Genomic DNA, 17,505 nt, shown 5'->3' with positions numbered 1-17,505 from the left:
CAGCACTGCTGGGGAGAGGGAAAGGAAGAGGATTCGCTGGTAAGAGGGATGCCTTTCTGTTCTGCTGAGCTGTCAGCCAGCTCTAACCCCTGCCTCTCCAGACTTTCAGTCCCCACTCATGGAAACCGTCGCAAATACACACATCAGATTTCCCTCTTCCCTGTTCTCCAGCACTATCTTGTTTGAAGAGGAAAGCAAATTGTAGCCCCTTTAACATCTTCTCCCAAAGATGTGGCAAAGCTGTTTGGCAGCTGCCTTTCTAAACGCAAGCAGTTCATGCCTAGGCTGTGATTGCAGTCACCAGAATGTGGCTAATATGTGTGCAAAAGTGAGCCTGGAGAGCCAGGGGAGATGCAAAGCAGCCAGCAGGATTGCTTAGAAGGGATGGAGGAGCCAGATGAGGCTGCAAGTGGGCAAGGCAGATGAGCCTTAGAGGCTGTGAAGACATTCAGATCCCTTCTCCCAGCGATTTATCTGTAATCTGTTACTTGTTTGTTCACCTTGTGAGAGTAACAACACTGTTTTCTCACATTCCCGAAATGAAAATCCCAGTAAGTTAAGCACACCTCCCAGCCAACCAACCAGGGCCAGAGCAATTGCCAAGACAAAAATCCCCAGCAAATCACTGTCCATGTTGTCCTCCTCACAGAGAATATCCAGAAGAACATAGTTGTTTTGTTTGGGGTGTCATCCCAGAACAGCTGCCATGGTCACAAGTGTGAATCTTCCTCCTCCCAAGGAGACTTTGGAAAATACTTAATTCAGAGTTGGTAGTGGTTTGAGACAGAGAAAAGGACAATGCCATGAGTGAAGGGACTACAAGTCACACAAGTGGTCTCTGAAGTGGACAATTCAGTTTCTCAGTTCAATCTCAGCTCTTGGTTCAATTGCTGTCCAGCAAGACTGTGTGAATATTAGCTCTCTGCCCCAATTCTGGAGTGAACCAACTTGCTTAACACCTCACAACTTTTATTTTCAACTGTGCCAGCTCTGTGAGCTTGGCATGTGAGCAGCTAAGCCATCTAGGTGACTTCCCAGAGTACCACATGCTCCTGTCTAAGCTAGATGAGCTGAGTCTAAACTAGTGCTGTTCCTGAGCATGTGTTGAGGAAGCACCAAAGCTGTATTGTCCGAAATGATGCCCTTTGCAGCGGCACAGGCTCTATCTCCACAAAGGAAAAGCAAACCACAGCTCCCAAATGGAGTTGCTCAGTTGCATGAGAGAGCTTGCATACAAAGACGGTTGTATGTTATCTCCACTCCTGCTGCAGGCAATACAGTGGGAATTAGCTGAGAGGCAGCTGGAGGAGGTGATGAAATTTTTCTTTCTACTTGGCCATGAAGACCTTTGCAGCCCTGCTTATCTGTGCAGCTGAACAGGGAGTGTGCAGACACTTACGTGTTATGCCATTGTAACCACCACACTCTTGTTACCCAACGACAGATTAGAATAATCTTTGGTTCATATGCTCTAGGCACAAAATTAAAAGATTTAGCCAGCTCTCAAAGAGCTTACAATTCAAACCATGGAGAAAAATATTAAAGGAATAGCAGAGAACATCAGAATCAAGCAATAACAGGAGGTGAGTGAAGGAGGAGTGTATGTGGTTGATGCATGTGATGGCTACTGATGAACCTAAACTTTTCAGTAATCCCACTGGCCTTGCGTGTGTTCTTGCAAGAGGCTTTTTACGAAACCAGTATTGTGGGCAGGGATTTTGGTCACAGTGACTGACACAGCACAAGAAGGCGTATAATTAACCCACGTTTTGTATCCCTTGAAGAGCTGATAATTATTGTCAGATTTGTAGCTGCAATATGATGGAATGATGTAATATATGCTTAAAAATAAGAACACTTCATTCTCTGGGATGGGAAAGTGTAAAAAGGGAAGGACTGAGAGACACAGAAGCTTAAACATCTTTTTCTGTTTTTAGGGAGGTAGCAGCAAAGCAAGATAAAGTGGATCTATCCTCTGTCTATAGCAATTTGTCAGAGACAACATAGCCTTGTAAATCAGAGATGAAATGGTAACCCTAAGTGTGGTACTGTCAGTTTTTGTGGTGTCTCTACTGTTTATGCAGTTTCTGAAATTGCAATGGATACGAAGACGATTTCCTCCTGGACCAACTCCATACCCTATATTTGGAAATCTGCTGCAGATGAACTTCAAAATGCATCATGAGCTCCTTAAAAAAGTATGTATTTTCATAAACTAATTAATGGACTCATAGGCTTATTGCAAAGTAAATGTGTGTTTAACATAATCTTATTTTGAATGCTCGGGAGGGATTTATTCCAAGTTGCATAAATATGAAATTAGGTGGGGATCATTAAAATACCTGTTTCTTGGTATGAAAATTTCCAGCTTACTATGAGAGAAGTCATTAACACATTATGTGCATATGAACAAAACAATGCTGATTATAATATTCCTGTCTTGCACACAGGAAAGAGATAGATTTTAAAGCAGTGTCTTTAATTCTGCAGTCTTTTGCATGTCTGTGTGTTGACTGTTGTTGCACTGGCAATTTCTAAATATCCCATGAAATAGCTACTGGGTGTATATGTGTTTCCAGTATTGAAAGGATAAATTTTTTTATACTTATTCAACAGATTTTTCAAAAGATCTTGGAATAAATTTTTTTCTGACATACAATTTGATCAGGATTTCACAAGAGACTTCAATCTGCTGAGCCTGACAGAGCTTTTAAGTAGCTGAACTATTCATTGTGTGCCTACCCTTAATCTCTTTTCTAAGTTCAGTTGTAATGCACAGCACTTCTAGAATTTGTATCCTAGTGTTTTACATTCCTCATACATAAATACTATAATTCATAGCACCTCATTGTTGTTCTCAACCTTCCTTTTCCCTCGCTCTTCCCTGTCCTGCCAGTTCTCTTCTCTCAAGTTGCATATTTCAAGGCAAAGTAGTATGACTCCACAACATAAAATTATAGCCAGGGTATGTCTGTTGTGTTTTTTTCTATCTCTGACCTCCAAAACCTGAAGAGTAGTATTACTCACCCCAAGGTTTCAAAAGCCATGAATTAGTCCTTCCAAAAATGAAATTAAACACTAATGTGCAAGCAAACTCTTAAAAAATTCTTGCTCAACATGATTATCTGTTCCCTCTTGTTTGCTTCCAGGCAGCAAAATTTTGTACTCCTCTAGTCATGCAGTTCTTGAGATGTTTTGGAGACTCCCCACTCTTCCCAGCCTACTCTGCCCCACAGACTTGCTACTTTGATCTACGCATTGTTGCACTTCCCTCAGCCTTTTACTTTTCCTGATCTCCAGCCAGGGCTGTCCTGCTAGTGATGTCTGTGTACATGGCGTTGTGGAGACAAGGCTTTCACAGCTGGGCTAGAAAGGTGAGGGTGATCCCTGCTTTACCCACATCCTCAGCTGCTTTTGCTACACTTCATACACAAAGGGGTATCTGTAGATGGCTCATCTAAAACTGATGAGCTAATGTTTTCTTCTTACAAACATGTAAGAATTCATCTGCAATGAGTTTGAATTGTAAAACATGCGATAAATAATGTCATAGGCATTGGCTGTGTTGGCTGTCTGACATTTTAGGAACATATTGATGTTTAGTAAGTGAGACTTTAGATAGAGCCCTGACTTCAAGCTGTATTACATGTAAGAATAGATTTGATGCTCTCTTCTCAAAGTTAATCACCCCTGAGGCATCTGCTAAGGGAAAAGATCTGGTTCATCCTGTTTGATTTAAATGTTCTCACCCATGCTGTTCTGATGCTGCTTTGTTCTACAGATGGCCAAAGATCATGGTAACGTCTTCACCTTGTGGATTTCAAACATTCCTGTAGTTGTCCTGCAAGGGTTTCAGGCAGTGAAGGAAGGTCTGACTGCTCATGCTGAAGATGTTGCTGGAAGGCCAACAAGCCATTCCTTTCATTATTTGACTCATGGAAATGGTAATTATTATTTTCACAAATTCTTTTAATGTGTTCTAAACCTGGTTTTAGAAACTAATTTAGACCCTCAAAGTCCTTGATTTACAGTGGAAAAAAGGTTAATATTTTCACAATTTTTAATAAACATTTATTTTTTTTATTTTGCTGGAAAAATTATGGGAGAATATAACTATTGTAAGAGTTTCTGTATGGGAAATGGATGGCTACCCTAGAAGAAGAAAGGAAAGAGGAATGCTGCTGGATTGCTGGCAAAATTTTGAAAAAGTTAGAATGAAAGAGGAGCTTCTTTGATGTATTAACTGTATAAATTCATTAATTTATAAAGCATTCACAGCATTAGTTTATTATGATCTTAGGTATTATATTCTCTAATGGTCGTCTCTGGAAGCAACAGAGGCGTTTTGGACTTGCAACAATGAGGAAAATGGGATTAGGGAAAAAAGACCAGGAGTATCGACTACAAGAGGAGGCCTGTCACCTGGTGGAATACCTAAAGAAAACAAACGGTATGTGACTCAACATGCAGGTCAGTCTGTGCAATCCGTGATTTTGCTGAAGAACGGGTCACCTGTAGCTTTTGAAACTATTTGGTTACACAAATGGGTTTAAAGTGTACACACAGAGCTGAGTCTTAAAGGTCTGTATCATATGATCTGCATGAGACATTTCCTTGTGGAAGTGCTACATGTGAAACCCCAGACTCCACGGTCCCCGTTGGTGTCATTACTTCTTAGTCATTTTTAAATTACTCATGATCAAAGAATCAGGGTAACAGCAAAAAGTAACAAAATAAGTGTCACAGCACCCCATGTCCCTCTGCAGAAAACTAAAACAAGGCGGGAACTAGTAAAAGCTTTGACCAAGGCTGCACAACCCTATAGCTCTGCTCTGGCAAGTGCAGTGGAAAAAGCTCCCCTCACACGGCTTGTGGTCTCCTCTTCAGCGAGAGAGGAAGTTTGTTCAGATTGTGCTGCTGAATGACAGGGTGAATTTAGAGGTATGCTCAGTTATTCAGGTGTAAAGGATCTGAGCAAAGAATAGAAGGTCTTTCTCTTTTCAATTCTTGCTGCTTATTCATACGATGTCTCAGCTGACATTTTTTCTACCCTGGTTATTGCCAAACATGAGATCTATTGATGCCAAGGTTCTGTGAAATTGGGGTGTTTTTATAACTACTACTAATTCCATTCTCACTAACAGCCTTTCCTTTTTTTTTAAACCAACAGTGTTTTTCAGATGTCTGAAGTTACTTTTTACTCATACCTTTTACCAATAAATTGCAATTTGCCATCCAGCAATCTAATTAACCTCAGAAGTGTGTTTGAAAAGTTACCAGCTCCCCTTTTAGTGGGAAAAGCAGGAAAAGTAAGTGTTAATGGTGAATGTTTTTCACTGTGTTTACAGGAAAACCTCTGGACCCCACTATGCCTGTTGTTCATGCTATCACAAATGTGATTTGTTCTGTGATTTTTGGACATCGCTTCTCTAAAGATGATGAAAATTTTCACCGCTTGATTGAATCTGTTGAAAATATATTAGCATTTGGGAACAGCATCACTTTTTACGTGAGGAAAATGTTTTTGTTTGTTTGTTTACTTTATATAGATAAAGCAATGGAAAAGGCAACTTGCTTGTAACTTTTATAACAAAAATAAATACTGGTGCACCTGGAATTGCTGGAATATGCACCAGAACAGTACTTCCAGATGCCTAGTTCAAAACTTGTTTCAATTGCCTATGCTTTATCATAGCACAGAATTTTCCCGTGCTTGGTGGATAGGGATGGAAACATAGAGGCTTGCTGCATGTTTGGGGGATGTACAAGGACTGTCTTTCAGAAGTGCTACCTGTACAACTCCAGTGTTTGACACTGTAACTGCAACTCCGTAGTAAAATACAGGTTAAAATATCCGAAAAACTCTGAAATGGGCTTATCTTAAATTCTGTCTGACAAAATGGCTTTCTTCACCATATGAAATCATACAACTGTCAACAAATATAAAGAGCAATATGGGTCTTCACTACTTCCTTCACCTCTGTTAACTAACTTCATGAAATTTAAGTACAGCAACTGTTTTGTGCAAAGGTAACATATAATGAAATTGCCTAATGGTAACTTTTTCCCATAGTTTTTGGCAGCAACACCTGTACCACGTCCGCATGTCCTCAGGAAAATTCAGTAATACATGCTGGAAGTCAGTCTCCGTTAGCTGCTGCATGATATTTGTCTCCATTCAAGACAGCAGCTCCTTCTGTGTGAAGCTGTGATTGCAGCTGCAAAAACAGTGGAAGAGATTGCCTCAAACAAAGGCAGTTTTATCATTAACCATTTACGAATGGGAAACACAATACTGCATATAGTCAAAAAGTCAATTTACCAATGTACAAGGTACCCTGCTTCTGCAGAACTTGCTGGAACTCATCTGGTTTTGTATCTTGCATGATTTTCACCATCTCTTACTAACTGGAAACTACTTTAATCAAGGTTATAGAGAATTTGAGGACTAATTTGATACTTTTCGTTCAAAACAAAAAAACCAACAACAAAAAGCCCCACAAAAAAACAAAACCAAAAACCTACATATGATTTTTTTTCTCCCAGAAGGTGCAGATGGAACAATTCCTAAACTATCTTCTAATCAGGGTAAACACAGGATCAGACATTTCCAAACTACTCTCAGTAGGGGTCCACAGCTAACAAGACTATTCTAGTCCAATATTTCATTCTGTCCTGCTTTCCACAATGCTGTATAACCCTTTAATAATGGTCTCTACTAATCTGTTTTCCTGATAAGTGGACAGGTAGTTTTAAGGTAAATTTTGCACTAGGACAAAAGAAAAATACAAACTGGGAAATCTGAATAGGTTTGTGGGAAGACAAATCTTTGTAATGCAGCTGCCATTTAAGTAAGTGAGCCCAAGAGTTATTTCCCAATGCATAATTTAAGCTGCATTAATCTTGTAGACTAGAAAGATATGGTGCAATCTGTATAAAGGGGAAAAAAAAGAAAGGGAAATGAAGCAGAAGAATAGAATTAATGTAAAAAGTGTTATTTTTTTTTTCTTTTCTGCTGAGATGTGGTTTTATAATGGTATAAGTGCAAGAATGTGAATAGGTTTGGAACATTGAATAAACAGTAGGGAATCCACATGGCTCAGTATTTCTACTTCATCAAGTTGTTTTACATATCACACAGATGAGATGTATTTGCTTCTTATCTATGAGAAAGTGTATCTGAGTAAAATCCCCATGTATTTGGTATCCTACAGTAGAAAAAATAAACCTGGGTTTGGATAATTCTATTTACAGTTAGCAGATGTGTCAAGGAAGTCAGCCTGGATCTGGTTTTTTTTTAGGGATGAGATAGAAACGATACATATGTTGGATAAACTGAGTACAGGAGCATGTTTTATATGAGGTCCTTGCTACTGAAGTTCAGCCTAGCAAAGAATTGGGGTACAGAGGAATTTCATTTATTCTTTGTACATCACAACTGAAAATTTATAGCATAAAACTAAAAGAAATTCTGTTCTAGGGAAAAATGGGATTAAGAAAGGCTTTAATGAATCATGGGATAGGCGCTATCCCTTCAGTGTGACGGTGAAGAGGCAGTCATAAGTGTCTTTCTTTTGCTTTTTCCACTACCTAAAAGCCTGTATTGGGATTCAAATTTAGTTTGCTAATGTCAGTAATACCATGTATCTAAAATATCTCTTTTACAGATGTATGAAATGTTTCCCTGGCTTACAAGCCGTTTCCTAGCACCGTTTAAAGAGACTAAGTCCAGCATAGATTTTGTGAACGCTTTACTAGCAAAGGAACTTGAAAGCCACAAAGAAAAAGGAAAACCAAATGAAAACCAAGATTTTATTGATTACTATTTGGATGAGATAGATAAAGTGAGTATCTCTGAATTCTTCTAACATTCCATTAACAAGAAGGGATTTTAAATGCTCCTTTGGTTGTAATGATGTCCAATATAAATTTAGAATTATACAATTTCTCCATAGAAATGTTTATAGGTAGATGAATTAAAGAAAGCTGACACTAAGAGATTGCAGGAGGAGGATGAAGTAATAATATAAGTAGATTTACAGGTAGATTATCTATAACCACAATAATAAGAGATCTACATATGGTTAAGGTACAACTAGAAATTACTATTATGGTGGGATTTGCAGCAGGAGTAGAAAGTATGTACAATTAATAACTTTGGCATGGTGGGAGAACCAAATGTGTATGTGGATAGGATAAACTGAGAAATGTATTGGAGAATAGTAGAAAATGTCTTCATATTATTCAGAAAGTTTTATTTTCTAGCTCTTTTTTTTTTTCCATTTTGCATAGTATTAGTAAATATTCCTGTGAGGTAAGGTGGCTTACTACTTTTTTGTGTGCCATAACTTGATATTTCAAATTCATATCTACAGACTAAAGGACATGCTGATGCTACTTATGATGAAGAAAACTTGATGCAGAGTAGTTTTGACCTCTTTCTAGGAGGTACAGAAACTACAACCACCATTATGCGTTGGGCATTGCTTTTTATGTTGGTTTATCCTGATGTTCAAGGTAAGAACACCCAAACAGTTCTGCAACTTTTTAGAAATTATACATGTTTAAATAGTAGAGCTTGTTCAAAGAATAGTAGAGGAATTAATTATGAGGGTATGAATCAGGTGAACTGCATGTATCTGTTTCTTGTTGTATCCTTTTTAACATACAGGACAGTAATTTTAGGTTCTGTTTTTAAGAGATATAGAAGAATCTAGCATGTGATTCATCTAATCAGGTGGAGGACTCCAGTCTCAGAGGAGATAAATTATACTGTTGCCCTTCCACTCACAATAATGTTTAGACTTCCACTGAGAACAAGGTGGAGTCTTCAGGTCATCCTTTTCAACCCATGACTGCTGCTCTGATGTGCCTCTGGCTTCTTTGCAGCAGAAATAATTTCAGTACAGTGGGAGGCTGCTAATATATGTGGTTATTCCATGAAGCTTAAAACTTCAAACATAGATATCTACATATAAATGCATATAAAAAAGATTAGGGCGAGTAGCTTGAAACGGTATGCTTTTAATAATGATATTCACTGAAGGAAGGTATAGATTGGCAGAGTAAAATAAGTGAAAAGGAAGAGTCAGAGTGTACAGGATAGAAAGGATTAAAAAATATACAAATTGGTTCGAAGGTCTCATATGTGAGAGTCTAAGCTGGGTACCAGGCACAGCAGGAAGCTAGCAAGAAGAAAATGGTGTAAGCAGTAAGGAGAAAGGATCTCCCATTGTTTTCACCTAACAGCTCTTCAAAAAACCTAAAATTTGAGACTGGATTGCACATACTCAATTTTCACAACTCGATCTTTCACCCTCTCAGGATATATTAAAACAGGCTTCAGTTTCCTGAGGCATAGGGTCAATCTAATTACAATGATAAAGGCTGTAGTATTAATCAGACCATTTCAGCTCAGAAATTAATCAGAAATTACCATTTCAGCTCAGATTGTAAACAACAACAACAAAGTCTTTGAGAAAAATTAATTTATGTAAGTGTTTCCCAAGGCAGGTAGTTACAGAATAGCAATTAGGCCATCTGTAGATGACAAGCAAAATATGTGTGGTTCTGGATGAAGAACAATCCTTGATCAGTTACTAAACTGGTCTCCTAATACATGATTAGTATTTCATTTTCCAGTTGATTCCCTGTCTGTGAAAATAAATATTAATAAAAGTATTTTTATAATAATCACCTCAGAGCAATAAATATAACAGGAACCTAAATATTCTCATAGAACAACTTTGTCCACTACTATTATTTTAAGGTATTACCTGGGTAGGCAACCTATGAACAACTTCAGCGTAAAATTTTATTCAGGTCATCTGTATGGGAATTTGAAGGCATTCTTATTTTATAAAATATCTCTTTCATCTTGTTGATTGTTATTCTTACTGTAAAAAGCAATAGGAAAAATTATGACTATAGAGTTTACAGATCATTTATTGTATGTTTAAAACTGACTATTCCTCCTTAGAGAAAGTCCAGAAGGAGCTGGATGCTGTTCTAGGTTGTTCCCATTTAGTTTGCTACGAGGACAGAAAAAAGCTGCCCTATACCAACGCTGTAATTCACGAGATCCTGCGATACAGTAATATAGTCTTAGTTGCACTTCCTAGACAGAGCATAAAGGACACAGAGGTGCTGGGATTTCCTATTCCAAAGGTAAAAATATGCTGCATATTTGAACATCTGTTGTCTGGTACGCTTGTAACAGCTTCTAAAACTGATTTAACTTAACTTTTTAACAACTGAAGCCACCTCAGCTAATGAATCCCAAAACACTGTCCTTTTTTAGTTTCTTTAGATTTAATTGCTCTTTTAGTTGAAAAGCAACTGTGATTGAGAATTGTTGGTATCAATAGGTCTTTGGTACATTAGATGAATCTAGAAAGGCTTTAGAGTGTTTTCCTGATTGGGGTCATGTCCTTTCACATGCCTCTAGGCTATGACTGCCTCTAAAGCTGGCCTTTTGCAAGGAAATGTTTCCTTTTCCTAACTATTAGTAGGTTCTTAGATCATTATTTCTGGTGACAGAAAACTTGTGAAGGGTGACTGGAAATAAACATAGTAATTTCTAGCAAATTCAGGTCTGTCCCTTGTCAAAATGGCTTATCAGCTGGTGAACAGATGCTATCCAAAACCGGAAAAAAGATTTTACTGAAAAACTTGGAAACTTGAAATTATTTTCATATCACAAGATTTTCAATGCAGTATCTTGCAAATTTCATAATGAAACTAAATTATTATCAAGTTTTGTAACTGAAAAGTATGTTAGGACTTGTTGCTCAATATTCTCCCATTGCTGCTTCTCATGTAGTTTCATTTTCATTCCTTTTTTCTGGATTTGCTGAAAGCAACCGTAGTGTTGCAGAAATTACTAAGTAACAAAGGGAAAAATTAAACTGATCCTCATGTTATTCTGTGACTCAGAAGCTGAATAATTAATAAAAATACCTAGTGACAATAGGAAAAATAAAAGCAACACATTTTAACAATATGTACATTATAAAATCCTAACCACTTATTTTATTGAATTTACTGGCAACAAGTAATAAAGGAAAAGATGTCTTAACATGCTCAAAACTTTAAACTTCTTATGAAATGTTTAAAGCTTGATCTCGTTTTTGAAAAAAATGAGATTTTAAATTAGGCCTTTGAATTCTTTGCTGCTTTGTCATTATTTGCTTATCTGATGAATATTAACAATAAGACAGAACTGAAACTGCTGTTCGTTTTTTTTTCAGAACACCATAATTTTACCAAATCTTGACTCTGTTCTGTCTGATCCTGGAAAATGGGAGACACCTCATCAGTTCAACCCAGGCCACTTTCTGGATAAAGATGGAAACTTTGTAAACAGAGAAGCGTTCCTACCATTTTCAATAGGTATGTGCACTGAACAGGGATTTATTTACTCCATGCCCTAACAACTTAAGATCCATTCATTCCCCAGCATAACTGGGGAGGCATCTACAAATAGGTATATAAACACATTTCACGGTTTTAAAGATCTCCAGGAAGAGAGAAGTCCAATTGTATGTGGAAAAGATTGAAAGAGGAGGAATGACACATAGAAAAGTTTTTCTTGGAAGACAGATCCAGTTTCTCTTGGAAGAGAGATCCAGTTATCAAAATACTAGCAGTAAAATGCATCGTGCTAGGAAGACTGTAAATGTAAACTATGCAACCTTGGTCATCAGTTCTATAATGTCTTGCTTCCTGCTGTAAATATGGGGTAAAACTTGCAGTGGAAATACAAGCAGCCTTTCAGTTCTGAATCATTAAATGACAAAGTTAAGAGAAAAGGACAAAGTCTGCAGAGAACAAGCAAACAAACAAAAACCCAAGGGGGGTCAGAAAGGGAAGTGTGATAGAAATCCTTTGGCTGATTGCCTTTTCTGTCTTTTTACAGGGCACCGTGTCTGTATGGGGGAGCTCTTGGCAAGGATGGAGCTCTTCATTTTCTTTTCCACCCTGTTACAGGCATTCACGTTCACCCTGCCAGAAGGAGTGAAAGAAGTCAATACAAAGTTTGTTTTTGGGGGCACAATGAAGCCACCTCCCTACCAGCTCTGTGCCATTCCTCGGTAGGAAATGGTGCCCCACATTCAGGGAAGGCTTACTCTGCAAGATTGTTTCTGCATCTGAATTCTTTTTTGCATGTCTAAAGATTTTTGCTTTCCACTTGATTTGATTAATCACTACCCTGAAAGATGCTTTTCAGACAGTTGCAGTCTGAGGATTGTACCTACAAAGAGTTAATCTTCTGTTCTTGTTTTCTCTATGGAAAATCTTGGTAAATTTCTCCTGATGTATAACAAATAAAGACATTAAGGGAAGAATTAGAATTGGGCCTTATTTATTGCTTACTGGAAAGAGGATTTACAGAGAAAGAACCTGAAGCAGAGTCTATAAATTAGAAGTCTCATGATTAAAGAACTGTGCATTCTTTCTCATAAGCCACAGTTGCATCTGTGGAGATAGGCTTAGAGGTCTTTGAATCTGTCTCAGGATATTAGTGGGTGCAGGAGTTAAAAGAAGCTCTTGGGCAAAGCTTTCTACAGAGGCAGGTAATAGGAACAACGATAATATTCCCTTATACTGATCAGGTTTGTTGTTGTGCAGGCTTGCTGTATGCAACTCTGTCATTGATATCTGGCAAGACAGTTCAGAGTGTCACCCACTACAACAGGTAGTATTTCAGCCCTTCTGATGAAAATAGAGGAGTGCCTTTATCAGTCAGATGTGGAGGGCTTTTCACAATACAGGCAAGAAGCAAAGCTGGAAGACAAATGACAACAGAGAGCAGACACAAAGTGTTAATAAATTCTTCTTTTTTATGAGCCCACTGGTTGACAGCAACATGAGAACCTGTCTTTTTCATGATAGGTATTCTTCTGATGTTTGCTCCAGATCCTCCAATAATTTATTCAGCTTCATTTATTCTTTCAGTTCTTTAATGGATTCTTTATGACAGTTAGCTGACTTCACATCAGTCACCATAAATTAGCATATAGAATCATAGAAAAGACCTCTGAGGTCATCAAGTCCAACCATACCTGTCCACTGCTAAACCGTATCTCCGAGCACCCCATCTACCCTCTACCCGTCTTTTAAACACCTCCAGGGATGGTGACTCAACCACCTCCCTGGGCAGCCCATTCCAGTGCCTGAGAACCCTTTCAGTGAAGAATTACTTCCTGACATCCAATCCGTACCTCCCCTGGCATAACTTTAGGCCCTTGCTTCTTGTTCTATTACTAGTTACCTGGGAGAAAAGACACACACCCACCTCCCTACAACATCCAACAGAAGATCTGGCATTATTGAAGAATTCTTGAAGCCCTTTGTGAGCATGGTGCCTAAGAACTTGGCAAAAGTGGATATTTAACTTTAATAATGCAATGTCACCTGATATTGAGGTAAAAACGTATCTGCATACTCATGCTGTAGTAATCTGTGGTAAGTGTCTGCTCAAACTTTCTAGGGAAAACTACACATGCCACATCAAATGCAAACATGAAATTCAGTTGTGTGTGGTGGCTCCAAAGGACACTCTGCTCCCCTTTTAGAAAGGAGAGGGTGAAATGCCTCATTAGGGAGGAGTGTGAAATATCACTATTCCAGCTCTCTTCATCCCTTTTCTAGGGCTAAGAGACAAATTCAGGAAAGAAATAAACTAAATGACAATCTTGGTTTTCCTGGGGCAATCCCTTTTAGTACCACTTTCCTTTTGTTTTCTAGTGCCTGCTGAAGGAGAGAGCAGGCAACTGAACATACTACAAAAGACATGGTGGGTTTGTCTTTTTGCCTTGAGGAGCTGATACTATTTGTAGGAAAGCACAGAGCAGAGAACAGGGAGGGATTAACATCTTAAGATGACTACTTACTCTGCTTTTCCTGTAAGTAATGTGAGTTTCTGCGAGGGGATGCGGTCCCCACCAAAAAAAAAGTGCAGGACTTGTGTGGAGCAGACATACAAGAAGGTACTGGCCATCCTGTTCCCCACAGATCTCTCCAGTCTCCTTTCCTTGTTTCTATCTCGTCTTCAAAATCTATTTCAGGTATTCTGTTGCTTGGTCTGCCTTCCTGCTTTCAATTTTTGCTGACAGTTTGGCTGCATTTGGTTTCAGTCTTTGCTACAAAGGCTGGTATGAAATAAGCTTTCAGAGGACCATGCACACTCTGTGTATGCTATAGTAAATTCAGGTAAGGCTGAAGTACCTTGTGATAATTCCCAAACACATACAAAATTGTCTTATATAATATTAAGATCTCTTTACTACTTGCCTTTGGAGGGAGCTCTAGCCAATTTATTTGAAGTTGGTAGGGAGCTCAACTCTAAACTGATACATAAAAAGACTCTTAAGAGAGCAAGAACATGTGTTCATCCTCTCCTGTCTCCTAATGTAGCTGCTTGTTGGTTCAGCACCTTTCTATTTAATGTGCTTTTTTACACCTGTGTTTTCAATTCTCCTGAACATTCCTCTGTTCATTTTCTTCCTTATACGATGTCCTTCATCTCCAAATTTCTCTTTGGATATCTTTTGGGCCTGTGCTGCCTGCTGTTCCTTCACCTATTCTTCTTATCTCACCTCACCTCCATCTGTTGTAACATAGATTTGTCAGATGTTCCTCATTCTAGTGTCTTTCATCTTCTTTCTGATTCTCTTGTATCCTCTTTCTGGTTTTACTGTCTTTCCTACACTACACAGTTGCTTGTCTTTCCTTATTCTATACAGTTTCTTAAATTACATGCTGAGTAACCATAGTTCTGTTTCCTAACAGCACTGCTTTGTATGCATTAAGATAAAAAGCTGATAATGACAGTATGGATTGCAACCACTTCATCTCTGCAAGCAGAAGACATCGGGGAATAATGTCATTATTGAAGAAAGTAGCCTGAGGCTTTATTGTCACTAACAGCAGTAAGAAAATACCATTTTGAAAAAGGAGTGGTTACCAGAAAGCTTAAGAAAAAAAGCCCAAGTGGGTAAGTGCCAGCTTCTCCTCTCCTTTCTCTGGTAGGTCATTGCTAATAGATTTAACTGCATTCATTTCGTTGTACAAATGTGTTTAGTTTTGGAAAATGTAATCAGCATTGGAGTATCACCATTTCTGCATATGAAACAAAAACTACTCAATCCTCGTTTCTTGGTTTCTTCTGAATACCATGCTCCCAGGATTTTCCATGCCCTTGGTGTTAAATTGAGTCCCTGCAGCTGTTGTGTCATCGTTTAGGAAAACCCATCGTGTTGGGAGGGTTTTGGCTGCATGCTGCAATGTCTGGATTCTGCTAAAAGGCTTGAAAAAGTTTACTACTTAAAAATCACCACTGAGGATGAGTTATTGTGTTTGATACACATGGTGCAAGAAGCCGCGCCATCGTAGAGAAATATCTGGGAAAAATTAAGTGGACCCCAGTGTTTGAGTTTCACACTTGAAAATCTGGCAGAAACAAAGATAGCCCTGGAGAAACTAGAGATCTAAGATGGGTATTGGAATTTAAACTAAATCTTTGTTGCCTACCATAGAAATATAATGTTAAAATATATGTAATCTGTTTAAGTCCTAGATTGTTTCTCTCCACCTACCTGGTGGAGAGAAGGATGTGAATGTACTGTGGTTTCTCAGGAAGCGGGAGGCAATGCTGAGCCAGGAGAAGATACAGAGAAAGTCCAGCTGAGTCCAGAGAAAAATCTGGTCTTTGGCCAATGTGAAAGAAGAAGGCAGAGGGGCTGGCTGACGTGATGCCACTGGCCACCTCATGCTGTGCTAGGGAAGCCATTTTAGGAGCTGGCCAGCCTGGAAGGAAGGCTGTGGCTGCCATCTTGAGTCGGCAGCAGCAGAACAACCTTGATGTTACAGGCAAATGTTGCAGAACGATCTGCAAAAACAGCAGCTGGACTGGTGCCCGGAGACAACCTAAGGGGAAGGCGGGCTGCTGACAAAATGGTTTATGCAACTGTGTCATGCAGCCCTTCAGAGGGACCCATGTGCCTTCTTACAGAGCAGCTTCCCACAACGTCCGCCTCACGTGGGACGGAGGAAGGCTGGGGTGGCGGGTGCCGCCTCATGCATGTCCCTCCTCCAGCATGGCGGTGACTGCAAGTGCTGCTCTACTTCCCGTTTGGCTCAATTTCCTGCCCTTTTATTTTTTCCAGGCTGCTCCTGCCCCTGTGGTGTGCCCTCATTTTAGACAGGAAGGAGGACACGACTGCTACCAGGGAAGGGCCTCGACATCATGGAAGGAAGCAGAGGACCAGAGTCTGGAAAAGGCAGGAAACCTTCTCCCTCCTTCAGGAAAACACCACCAGGAAAAAGGTTTTAAAGCCTCCTGAAGTGGCCAGAACGTGAGAGGAGACATAGAACCCCATAACAGAGGAACTTGTTGGCAGAAATTATGCCAAAGAAATAAGGAGCTTCGGGCTGGTGTTAAAGCCATGATAAAAGGTGTGGGTGAATCTGACAAGGTGTAGAAGGACCAGTGGAATTTGAATACCTAGATTTTTGAGAAATAACTGATAATGCTACAATGCAGTAAAGCAGCAGAGGTCCTGCTGTGGGGCTGCAGCATGGAGGCAGCGGAAAAGGCCCCAGACCTTGACTTTTTCACTTCCCCATGGAAAAGGTCACTGGACAAAACCGACTTTTCCTCTTGAGAAAAATTATTTACATGGAAAAACTTTGAATATCTAAAAGGCCAGGGAGGGTACGACATTGATGCCAACTGAAAAATTCTGATCAATTGGTGAATTTTAAGTAAACTTTGTAAAATTACACTGGATACAGGGCCGGTAAAACAACTCATTACAAAGAATTTCTTTTTAAAGAGAAAAGTTTTTCTCTGTTGAAGTGGAGAGCTAAATTAGAAATGAGCACCTGGAAAAATAAGCTTTTTATCATAAACAAACAAAGCTTTTGTAGGTACATAGAAACGGGCCTTTCTTGGTTAACATGCATTAATCATTTATGCTTTAGCGGTAATGAAGGAGGCTAATTGATTTGGAGGTCTGGGAACTGTGGGTTGGCAAACTCCAGGCTGTTCTTTCGGGATAAGTATGTTTCACATCCCAGAGCCACAAACTTTGTGAAATAGTTTCTATCCCAAAGGAAGGGTGCTTGAAAGAAGCAAGCTGATGCATAAGTTGTCTTGGCAGGTTTTCAGAAGATTAGTGAAAATATATTTCTTTTACGAGTGTTTTGCTTTCAGGGGATGGGCATTTTTCACAGAGAAGCATTTCCCTGTTATCATTTCCATCTAGATCTGTAACACAGGGCTATAACCGTCACTGTTATGTGGTGCCCAGAATCCCTCTCCTATGGTTTTCGTGGTCTGATTGCAGGCATGTAAGCTCCCCTGATGCCAGGTTTATGCTACCCACATGTGTTGAGGCTTGGCAAAGAGCCTTGGCTACAGACTGCGTTTATTCTCAATTTACCAAGTATGGCACATGCATGTTATGACTAGTTCTTGCTGGGACCCTTAGTTCTGATTGT

The 17,505-nt window shown here is 39.2% G+C and overlaps 1 protein-coding gene across 1 annotated transcript; it reads left to right on the top strand.

The window, feature by feature from the left end:
* Window positions 1–2,027: 2,027 nt before the first annotated feature.
* LOC104522243 (cytochrome P450 2J6) lies at window positions 2,028–12,096 on the top strand. Its single transcript, XM_010164478.1, has 9 exons — window positions 2,028–2,198; window positions 3,782–3,944; window positions 4,301–4,450; window positions 5,349–5,509; window positions 7,668–7,844; window positions 8,376–8,517; window positions 9,980–10,167; window positions 11,250–11,391; window positions 11,918–12,096. Exons 1-9 carry the CDS (start codon window positions 2,028–2,030, stop codon window positions 12,094–12,096), a joined length of 1,473 nt encoding a protein of 490 aa, XP_010162780.1.
* The last annotated feature ends 5,409 nt before the right edge of the window (window positions 12,097–17,505 follow it).

Source organism: Antrostomus carolinensis, unplaced genomic scaffold (genome assembly GCF_000700745.2).
Source record: "Antrostomus carolinensis isolate BGI_N321 unplaced genomic scaffold, ASM70074v2 scaffold11223, whole genome shotgun sequence".
NCBI classification, from domain to species: domain Eukaryota; kingdom Metazoa; phylum Chordata; class Aves; order Caprimulgiformes; family Caprimulgidae; genus Antrostomus; species Antrostomus carolinensis.
The sequence above is the reverse complement of the archived record's forward strand: the minus strand, read 5'-3'. Positions and strand labels throughout refer to the sequence as shown.